The sequence below is a fragment of the Aotus nancymaae genome, unplaced genomic scaffold (assembly GCF_030222135.1).
Source record: "Aotus nancymaae isolate 86718 unplaced genomic scaffold, 86718_ANA_hifiasm-v0.15.2.pri h1tg000064l_1, whole genome shotgun sequence".
In the NCBI taxonomy this organism is placed as follows: Eukaryota; Metazoa; Chordata; class Mammalia; order Primates; family Aotidae; genus Aotus; species Aotus nancymaae.
The window spans coordinates 7,522,259-7,532,735 of record NW_026988479.1 but is presented as its reverse complement, the minus strand read 5'-3'; the positions used below and the strand labels follow the sequence as shown (position 1 = coordinate 7,532,735).

Sequence of the window (10,477 nt, the reverse complement as noted above, 5' to 3'; positions counted from 1 at the left end):
GTTTTAAAGCACTTTTTACAGTCTCCTGTTGCCTTTACAGGGTCACTGTGGTCAACTTACCAGGCCACAAGGATGCAAACTTCCTTTCCCTAATCTCATCCTGAATTTTCCAGTGGGTTTTTCAGGTTCTCAGGGGCAGGACAAGCATCTATTTGCTGTACCAGGAAAGGATTCCACAACTCAGGAGTCACTTGTTTTCTCTTATTCTTGCTCAGAAGGTCTTGGTCCCTGTAACAAGTCCCCACTCCCATTTGTCACTTGAAGTACCCCGCACCCTATCTTTCCATTCCAGAGTGTCAGTGCCCTCCATTTTGCTTAACACTCAGCTAGGCTCTTTCCTCAGTTTCTTCTACCTCCTTTCCTCTCCTAGCTCCTGCCCCGCCCCTATCTGGGAGACAGTTCTGCCCATTCCTGCTGGTATCCTGGGAACCAGGTTTGGCATTGATCACAGCACTCAGATTCCAATGCACCAGAATGGGATTAACTCATGCATTTCCTCTATGGGAGGGAGGTAGTAGAGTAACTGACAGGTCGAATTTTGCATCAATGTGTCTATAGCCTGCAAAATGGGGTGCTGCCCTGGAGAGAGAGCTGGGGTGAAGGAAAAGACATGCCTGGGAGAGAAACTTCCTTCTGAGTCAGCAGCTTTAGGGAGACAAAGGAAGGAGCCTCCTGGGCCAGAGTTTTGGATGGAAAATGAACACCCAGCCAAGTCTCTAGGACTATAAGTTGTGGGGGGGGACTACTTGTGAGCAAGAGTTAAGTAGGGGCACTTACCAAGGAACACGGGACCTGGGCTCCCCAACCCTTTGACTAGACTCATGGCGTTGACCAGTCCTGAGCGAATTCTTCCATGCTACCCAGAACCTCTCTGGGCCAAGCTCTGGGGACCCAGAGATGACACCAATGCTTCCATTAAGGAACTCTCATACAAGGGCGATAGCAAAGCTCTGGAGGCGGCCCGAGGCAAGAGTGCTAGGAGGGATCGGAGCTACCCCACTCCCACCCTCACTCAGCCGTCTGGTCTGGGCTTCTTTGAACCCCTTCTCCTCCTCCGGTTCCCTAAGGCCAGCCAGGGGGAGTCCCAGGGAGGCAGACCGAAAAGGGGCGTGGTGTCATCCTGGTCACTATTAGACCCTGGAACAGCGACCTTGAAAACTACTCGGCGTCTGCTGCCCGAGTGGAACATAGTGCTTTACAATCTCTTCCCATCACCGCAAACCATCAAGGTAGGGCTACTGTTATTTTATGGTTGAAAACCTGAGGTCCCGAGTCCCTTGGGGGCTGTGCCAGCAACGGCCAAGTTTGGATTTCCCCTTGTCCACCAGCCCCAGGCAGCACACGGGGCAGTAGGCTTTGTGCCTCCTTAACTTCCCCAGGGCAGGTGAGTGACCTGGAGGGAGGGGGCCGTCCCTAAAAACAGGGGTAGTGCTAGGGCTGAAACCCTCCCTTCTTGATACCCCATTGGCGAGCTTGAGGAGCCAGGCTGCCAGTCGGGAGGTTCGGCCCGGTGTTCCCGCTGGAGAGGGCGGCAAGTGCCCGGGCGATACCCTCACCTGCTTTCGGGAGATAGGCCCCCGCCCCCGCCCCGCCCCGCCAGGAGGGTGAAAAGGAGCCAGCCTGCTGGGAGAAGGCGGAGTGAGGGGAGAGGCTGGGGCTGGGGGCGTTGGGCTGTCCAGGACAGCCCTCCTCCGGGCGAGCAGGAGCCGGGTGCAGTGGGAGCGCGCGGGGCGGGCCCGCGGTGGCCCCGGGGCGGTGGCGCCGGGCCGGAGAGGGTGGGGCGGAGCAGCCGCCCTGTACTTCCCCTTCTCCTCCGCTAGCTCTACAACAGCCTGATTTCTCCGAAATGACGGCGCACAGCAGGCCAATGGGCGCCCGCGCGGCTGTCCGGGGGCGGGGCTGTCCGGGGCTGGGGAATCCCGCTAAGTGTTTAGACTGTACCGCGGCGCCGCTACCCTGGCAGAGCGCGCCACTCCTTCCTCTAGGCAGGACGTGCACTCGAGCACCACCGAGCCGAGGCCACCCGGAGCCGTGCCCAGTCCACGCCGGCCGTGCCCGAGGGCCTTGAGACCCCAGCAGCCGCTGCCTTCTTCCCTCTTCCACCCGGAGTCGCGTGGCACGGCAGCCCCCGCGTCGCCGGGACCCTCGAGCGCCGCCAGATCGCTCCTGCAGCAGAGGTGAGTCTGCCTTTGCGGCGCGGGGGATCGGCGGCGTCGAACAAAAGGCGCGCGGGGCACCAGGAAGTGGGGGCTCCAAAGCCCCAGGCTGGAGACTCGCTGGCGCGCGGCGTTGCCCGGGCCCCCGCGCGGGCTCCGGCGGGTGCCCTAGGAGCTGCGCGCGGCGGCGCGGGGAGGGCGGGCCGCGGCGTGGACCGCCCACCCGGACCAGCCTGCCGGCGCCCGGCAGCTTTCGCAGATCTGCGTGCGCGAAGCCGCCGGGGGCCTGTAGGTGGCCCGCTACGTTCATCCCGCGCATCCACACGCCTTGCAGGGGACCGAGTGTCCGCCCACGCGTGGGTGCCCAGTGCTCCCGGCTTTCGGCGGTCCCAGCTCCGCGCCCAGGCACCAGGGTTTTGGACTCCCTGTGCTGGTGGCAAGGGCTGGCTTACTGCCCAGGTGGCTGGAGGGAGTCGTGACCTATAGAGATTGCAGGAAGAGGCGCCACAGGTGTTCCTTGGGTCACTTCTCCTGAGGAGGGGAAACCGAGCCGGAAGGGTTAGCGTCCTGGCCTCAGCGTTGCGGGCGCTGTGGCTGTCAGGAAGGCGTAGAACGGGGTCGGGAGGGGACTGTCCAGGGTTACAGCTAGCCGTTTGCTTGCTAGTGGTGACCACTCAAGTCAAGGGAATTTCTTCTTGGCACCAAGCAAAAGAAGTCCTTCCCTTCCCAAAGGATTTGAATTTTGAGCAAAAAGTTCTGGAATTAGAATTTCTGTGCATTTTGTCTCTTTTCCTGAACATGAATTCTGAAGCCATCAACTTGCATGCTTGTCTCCTCCAGAGACTGGCTGGGAGGAGCAGAAAGAAGGGGCAGAAGCATTTTTGCCTAAGATGCTGAAAAAATTTGGAGAGCAGATTTATTCCAGCGCAGCTACCCTCCCCGCTAAGTGTAGTACCTAGTAGCTGGCTCAGGGGAAGGGAGGGTAACTAAGTGACCTCGGGTGGGGCAGGTCAGTGTCCAGGTATTGTTCAACAGATTCCAGACTGGAGCCTTCTGTCTTCTCTTTACAGCCAACATGCCCATCACTCGGATGCGCATGAGACCCTGGCTAGAGATGCAGATTAATTCCAACCAAATCCCGGGGCTCATCTGGATTAATAAAGTGAGTGTAACTCTTTGGGTTTTCCTGCCACTTTTTTAACCCATGTACTTACGGAGGGACCAAAGCTTCAGATGCGGCTCAAAAAGGGAAGTGATAAGGGGACAGGCAGATGTTTTTCCCAGTGGGTCCTGCATGCAGGGAGTGTGCAAGGCCCAGCCTGGGCCTCACTTGCACGACTTCTGTCTTCTTCCCTTCCTGAGGCAGGGCACTCACCTGAAGGCACTTCCAGTTTCCAGCAGCACGACTTTCCCAGCATCTGCAGAGCTGGAGTTCTGATCTCCTCTGAGGGAAACCCTTACAAACATACACAGCATCCTGCAGGGCTCCAATCGAACACATACAAGACTGCGAAGTGGGCACCGCTGGGTAGAAAGGTGGCTGGCTTAGCAGAGGACAAACGAATTAATCTTGTACCAGTCACTCTGGCCCAAGAAGCCTATAGCTGGTGCACTTGGGGCAACATAGACCCTATAGACTTGGTAGCAATGATAGTATTCATAATAATAATTATATTATAGTGTGTGCCTGGCAGCTGCTAAGTATGTTACTTACATTGTGTCATTTAATCCTCGAAATAGTCCTGTGGGGTAGATCCTATTAATGCCATCATTTTCAGATAAGGAAACAGACACTGAGAGGTAGATCATAAGATCACACAAAAAGTGATGAAGCCAATATTTGAATAGTCTGACTCAGAAATCCATGCTGCTAGTCACCAGTGATAATCACAGTAAGACCTTAGACTTCATATTTGTCACTGTGTCCCTACACATCCTCTGGTTTTTATCCTCAAAATTTTGTTGGGTATGTTTTCTCATTTCAGAGAAGACAAAACTGCAGGGCAAAGAGATACAGTGACAGTGCCAGGGTCACACAGTGTTCATCATTGAAGTCTAGCTCAGAGCTCCCTCAGTGGTATGACCAGGACCCCCTGTGTAGGAGCCTGTGGTCCCAGGTGTCCTGAGGAGTCCTTTCTAATGGAAGAAGTTCTTACTTCCATGTTGGTGCTTACAAGCCAGAGAGAAACATCCCAGAGCTTCAAAACCAGGGCTTCAGGGGAGGGTGCCCTCTATGGGTCCTAGCACATCTGTAACAGGCAGAGGGAGGTCTTTGTGAGCTAATAGTACTGTAGCTCAGAACTAGGAATCCCTTCTGAGAGATCCAGAGTGGTCTATTTAAGCCAGTTTCAAGACAGGTCAGTCCAAGCCAGATGTCGGGGAAAAGGAGAAGTCAGCCTTTTCTCACACCTGTCTGGCTGGGCATGCCTGGGTCTGAGATTCAGCCCCAAAGTCTGTGGTCTCTGAGCTGACACAGCCTCGTGTTTATGTGTATGTCGTTCAGGAGGAGATGATCTTCCAGATCCCATGGAAGCATGCTGCCAAGCATGGCTGGGACATCAACAAGGATGCCTGTTTGTTCCGGAGCTGGGCCATTCACACAGGTGTGTACCTGGGACTCAGGCCTAGGAAGTCCAGGGTAGAGACAAGGGAAGGCGCTAACCTTAACACAGAGGCTCTTCACTGGGGTGCCTGAGCTCCCTGAGACAGCATGCAGAATTACTGGGAAGAGGGGCTGGCGGCAGACCTGTGGTTCTAGAGAAGAGAGTCCATCATTTCAGCAGATTCTTAAAGGGATTTATAAAGCCAAGATCTTAGAAAGTGTGTGGCTTCAGGGAGTTTATGGCTAGATCAAAGTTCTCCCTGCAAAAGCCTCTGTGAAAAGCAGGTGTAAGCCAGGGCACCGAAAGAGACCCAGGCCTGCCTTTGCCATCATGTTGCCCAAGGCCCTTGGTCTAAGGCTCTTGTGGTTAGTGGCCTCCTTTATCCTTGAGGGATGGAGCTCTAGGCCCATCTCAGAACAGTCAGCCCACCTGTTAGTAACTGTTCTCTGCTACCCGATCTGTGCCCACTCCCATGTTTGGAAATATCAGGTAAATCCCAGCCCCTACCCTCTGGCTGCTGATAGCCCAAGGAGGAAGACTGAGCATGGTCTGGGACATAGACAGTACACTTTTGGGACATGAGGACTCTAGTACTTCTGGCTGGGCCCTTCACTGAGGCCTGCTGGATGTGTTTAAGCCAAGCCTGGGCATTTGAGAAGGCCCAGGGCCTAGGACCCTTGGAGTGTCACCGGGAGTACCTGCTGGTTTGACCACTGTGGCTCTCTGGTAGCATGAGAGCTCAGGGATACCCTTGCCTTCTTCCTCCAGGCCAGGGGCAGCTGATTATCCCATGGCCCTGACGATCCTCTTTTTTTCTCCTGCCCTCTAGGTCGATACAAAGCAGGGGAAAAGGAGCCAGACCCCAAGACATGGAAGGCCAACTTTCGCTGTGCCATGAACTCCCTGCCAGATATTGAGGAGGTGAAAGACCAGAGCAGGAACAAGGGCAGCTCAGCTGTGCGGGTATACCGGATGCTTCCACCTCTCAACAAGAACCAGAGAAAAGGTATCCAAAGACTCTGGGTCCTCGGGTAGCCCTCAGGGAAGGAGGGTGGAAGAAGATCAACTGGGGCTGGCGAGTGTGTACTAAGGCTGACAGCCTGTCTGCCCCACAGAAAGAAAGTCGAAGTCCAGCCGAGATGCTAAGAGCAAGGCCAAGAGGAAGGTGAGTGTGGTCCTAAGCAGCCAGGCCTTTGGTCATCTGTGGGTCACGGTGAGCAGTGGAAGAAATGCTAAGGTGGGCCTGGGCCTAAGCTGCTTTCTCCCTCCACAGTTATGTGGGGATTCCAGCCCTGATACCTTCTCTGATGGACTCAGCAGCTCCACTCTGCCTGATGACCACAGCAGCTATACAACTCCGGGCTACATGCAGGACTTGGAGGTGGAGCGGGCCCTGACTCCAGGTGAGCTGGTCCAGGTCTGGTAGGGGACCCCACAGATCAGTGGGATAGCTCTTTCTCTTGGGTCCTGGAGGCATGGTGCTGGCAGATGGTGGCCCGTTAGTGCAGGCTGCAGGGTCGGGGGCGCTGGATGTCTTGCAAACCAAAAAAACACACAGGCTTGACCCATGGCTTCTGCTGTCCCCCAGCACTGTCGTCCTGTGGTGTCAGCAGCACTCTCCCTGACTGGCACATCCCAGTGGAAGTTGTGCCGGACAGCACCAGTGATCTGTACAACTTCCAGGTGTCACCCATGCCCTCCACCTCTGAAGGTTGGTGCTCCTGGGGCCTGGCCTGCCTGCTTGACTGTCTGGGTCCTGGGCAGGGCTTCCTGAGGGAGAAAAGATGCTCAGAACTCCACCTGGCGCTGAGCTGATTGAGCCGGGCATTGCCCACTCTTAGCCCCTGTGGGGGGAGGCAAGCAATGGGGACACTAGGAGGGCAGTTCAGAGTGGGCTGCAGTGCAGTGGGGGCTGGTGAGAGGCGGGAGGGGGGCCAAGGGCTGCATTTTGGGGTGCTGGTTCTCCTTCCTCCTCTGCAGCCTAGCATCTGAGGGTGAGGAAGGAAGTGGGGTGGGGGTGGGAAGAGGCGTGGCTTCAGGGTTTGAGAGGCTGAGTCACCAGACCAGTGTCCTGTTCTGGAATCTGGAATCTGTGTGTGTGTGTGTGTGTGTGTGTGTGTGTGTGTGTCAGAGAGAGACAGGAAGGGCACGGGGATCTCGTGGGCTGGAACTAGAACTGTAGGGTGAGTGTGGCTGACTGGCAGCCAACGTCTCTGCTTTCCCCATCCACAGCTGCAACAGATGAGGATGAGGAAGGGAAATTACCTGAGGACATCATGAAGGTAAAGCTCCTTCCTATCTGGGCACTCTTGAAGTGGCCATTTCTCAGTGAGGAGAGAGAACCAGTAGAGCTTCCAAATCAGAGTATGGGCAGCTGCTGTTGTCACCTGGCTGCTTGCATCATCCCATAAGTGCCACCTTCATGTGGCTTGACTGATGGGAAAGTCACCATGGGTGGGGAAGGCAGGTGGGAGACCTGGCTTCCAACAGGCCATCCTGCAAGCCTTGGGGCATCAGACAGTTCTGTGAGTCAGGCACTATCAGTGATGGGTCCCTGGCCTGCATCCTCCGCCCCAACATGCCCCAGCCCTGCTAGTTCGGGAAATGCACATCAGGTTTCAATAATCAGTCATTAGGATCTGTAATATGATGGCTTTAAAGAAAAATTTAGCAAATTATCCTCCAGGTATTTTTTCTGCTTCAGTTTTAAAAGTGAATATAAAAGGCCAGGCGTGGTGGCTCATGCCTGTAATCCCAGCACTTTGAGAGGCTGAGGTGGGTGGATCACCGGAGGTCAGGAGTTCGAGACCAGCCTGGCCCGCATGGTGAAATCCCGTGTCTACTAAAAATACAAAAATTATTTACAGCATGCAGTATTAGAAAAAAAAAAAAGAAAAAAAATTATCCAGACGTAGTGGCAGGTGCCTGTAATCCCAGCTATTCGAGAGGCTGAGGCAGGAGAATTGCTGGAACTTGGGAGGTGGAGGTTGCAGTGAGTTAAGATCACACCATTGCACTCTAGCCTGAGTGACAAGAGCGAGACTCCATCTCAAAAAAAAAAAAAAAAAGTGAATATAAAAAAGTTTTTGCAGCTGGGCACCATGGCTCACGCTTGTAATCCCAGCACTTTGGGAGGCTGAGGCAGGTGGATCACCTGAGGTCAGGAGTTCAAGACCAGTCTGACTAACATGGTGAAAACCTGTGTCTACTAAAAGTGCAAAAATTAGCCAGGGCTGGTGGCATGCACCTGTAATCTTAGCTACTCGGGAGGCTGAGGCAGGAGAATCGCTTGAACCTGGGAGGTGGAGGTTGCAGTGAGCTGATTATGCCATTGCACTCCAGCCTGGGCAACAAGAGCACAACTCTGTCTCAAAAAAAAAAAAAAAGTTTGCAGTAGTTGTACCCCAGCTTTGTACCATCAGCCCAGAAAATTGAGACATGGGCAAAATTCCTTATCTCTAGCTTTTCTAGTCATCTTTTCTTGACTTGTTATGATAACCTTTGTTTTAAGCCACGTTCCCTGTTGCTATGTCCTTACACAGTTGAGAGGGAAGTCGTGGAAATACTGTGCCAGAGAGTGGCCATGGGAGGGGTGGGAAAATGAATTGAGGCCCAGTGCCAACATGCATTTCTTCCTCCTCCCTCCCGGGCCCTGTCCTGACTGCAGTGCACGTCTGCATCCCATCTGAGAATGTGAAATGGCCAAGGGTGTGATTCCTGGCTGAGAGGAGCTGGCTCATTGAAGGCAGGGCCACAGGATGAGTCTGCACTGGAAGGGAGTTGATGGCTTCTTTCTCTTCTGTCCCCAGCTCTTGGAGCAGTCAGAGTGGCAGCCGACAAACGTGGATGGGAAGGGGTACCTACTCAATGAACCTGGAGTCCAGCCCACCTCTGTCTATGGAGACTTTAGCTGCAAGGAGGAGCCAGAAGTTGACAGCCCAGGGGGTAAGAAGGCCCTGGATCCTTATGGCTTCTTATAGGAGGGAGAACCAGGTAGGGATGGGGAAGGCTTGGGGGCAGGGACAGGGAGCAATGCGATAAAGCAATTGGGGTGCTGACACATTGTGAATTAGCTGCTGCTGCCATGCCTTAAGGTGTGCATGAAGCTGAGTGGATGTTGGCTGCTGTGGTGTGAAGAGCAGAGGCCATGTGTGTGGCCTAAGGGAAAGCACACCTTATGCCCCCATCCCCTGCCCTCATACAACCTTTTTCACATTTTCTAGGTGATATTGGGCTGAGTCTACAGCGCGTCTTCACAGATCTGAAGAACATGGATACCACCTGGCTGGACAGCCTGTTTACTCCAGTCCGGTTGCCCTCCATCCAGGCTATTCCCTGTGCACCGTAGCGGGGCTCCTGGACCCCTCTTACTCCCCTAGGCAAGCAGGTCCTGGCATCATGGTAGATAATGGTGCAGAGAAGCTGGACTTCTGTGGGTCCCTCAACAGCCAAGTGTGACCCCACTGCCAAGTGGGGATATGGCCTCCCTCCTTGGGTCAGTGGCCTCTCAGGACCTGGCCGGCCAGCATCTGAGTTTGTCCTGTGGGGTAAAGCTGGCTCTGCCTCCTGGGAAGATGAGGTTCTGAGACTGGCATGTCAGGTCGGGAACTTGGACAGGAGTCAGTGTCTGGCTTTTTCCTCTGAGCCCAGCTGCCTGGAGAGGGTCTTGCTGTCACTGACTGGCCCCTAGGGGAACAGACCAGTGACCCCAGAAAAGCACCAATCCCAGGGCTGGCTCTGCACTAAGAGATAGTTGCACTAAGTAAATCTCGTTCCCAAAGAACTACCCGCTTTTCAGCTGAGCCCTGGGGACTGTTGCAAAGCCAGTGAAATGTGAAGGAAAGTGGAGTCCTTCGGGGCGGTGTTCCTCAGCCTCAGAGGAGCTCTACAGTGCTCCCTGCTTTGGCCGAGGGGCTTGGGAAAAAACTTGGCACTTTTTCTTGTGGATCTTGCCACATTTCTGATCAGAGATGTACACTAACGTTTCCCCCGAGCTCTTGGCCTTTGCATTTATTTATACAGTGCCTTGCTCGGTGCCCACCACCCCCTCAAGCCCCAGCAGCCCTCAGCAGGCCCAGGGAGGGAAGTGTGAGTGCCTTGGTATGACTTAAAATTGGAAATGTCATCTAACCATTAAGTCATGTGTGAACACATAAGGACATGTGTAAATATGTACATTTGTCTTTTTATAAAAAGTAAATTGTTCATTGGGGTGTGGCCTTTTATTTAGAGAGAAATTTAATTTGAAGATGGTTTTACTTTTTATGAAAACAGTCTGATGGACTCATTATTGGCATCTTGCCTGAGCCTGACTTTTGGGTGAACAGGGACATGCATCTATTATCTATTATAAAATCCTTTTGGCTTGGCGAGATTGTTCACGCCTGTAATCCCAGCACTTTGGGAGGCCGAGATGGGTGGATCACCTGAGGTCAGGAGTTCAAGACCAGCCTGGCCAACATGGTGAAGCCCTCTACTAAAAATATAAAAATTAGCAGGGCATGGTCACGGGTGCCTGTAATCCCAGTTACTAGGGAGGCTGAGGCACGAGAATCACTTGAACCCGGGAGGTGTAGGTTGCAGTGAGCCGAGACTGTGCTCTTGCACTCCAGCCTGGGCAACAAGAGCGAAACTCTGTCTCAAAAAAATAAAATCCTTTCATTTGGCCAGGCATGGTAGCTCACGCCTGTAATCCCAGCACGTTGGGAGGCTGAGATG

At 54.1% G+C, this 10,477-nt stretch overlaps 1 protein-coding gene across 4 annotated transcripts; it reads left to right on the top strand.

Moving 5' to 3' along the window:
* Positions 1-1,961: 1,961 nt before the first annotated feature.
* On the top strand, positions 1,962-9,200 carry IRF1 (interferon regulatory factor 1). Of its 4 annotated transcripts, XM_012444775.2 has the most exons (10): positions 1,962-2,177; positions 3,227-3,318; positions 4,660-4,759; positions 5,589-5,765; positions 5,875-5,924; positions 6,033-6,162; positions 6,348-6,470; positions 6,992-7,041; positions 8,569-8,704; positions 8,983-9,200. In XM_012444775.2, the coding sequence occupies exons 2-10, from the start codon at positions 3,232-3,234 to the stop codon at positions 9,105-9,107; spliced, it is 978 nt and encodes a 325-aa protein (XP_012300198.1). In that variant the 5' UTR covers positions 1,962-2,177; positions 3,227-3,231; the 3' UTR covers positions 9,108-9,200. The 4 variants fall into 4 exon arrangements, with proteins under 4 accessions (XP_012300198.1, XP_064222373.1, XP_064222374.1 ...); XM_064366303.1 differs by lacking the exon at positions 1,962-2,177 and having other exon boundaries at positions 2,652-3,318; positions 8,569-8,752; positions 8,983-9,071; XM_012444824.3 differs by lacking the exon at positions 1,962-2,177 and having other exon boundaries at positions 2,662-3,318.
* The last annotated feature ends 1,277 nt before the right edge of the window (positions 9,201-10,477 follow it).

Bases quoted from the DNA above. Each gene is read 5' to 3' on its own strand.
- IRF1 (XM_012444775.2), top strand. From the start codon at position 3,232: ATGCCCATCACTCGGATGCGCATGAGACCCTGGCTAGAGATGCAGATT. The intron at 3,319-4,659 runs GTGAGTGTAACT...TATGTCGTTCAG, and splicing joins GGCTCATCTGGATTAATAAA to GAGGAGATGATCTTCCAGAT. The intron at 6,471-6,991 runs GTTGGTGCTCCT...CCCCATCCACAG, and splicing joins CATGCCCTCCACCTCTGAAG to CTGCAACAGATGAGGATGAG.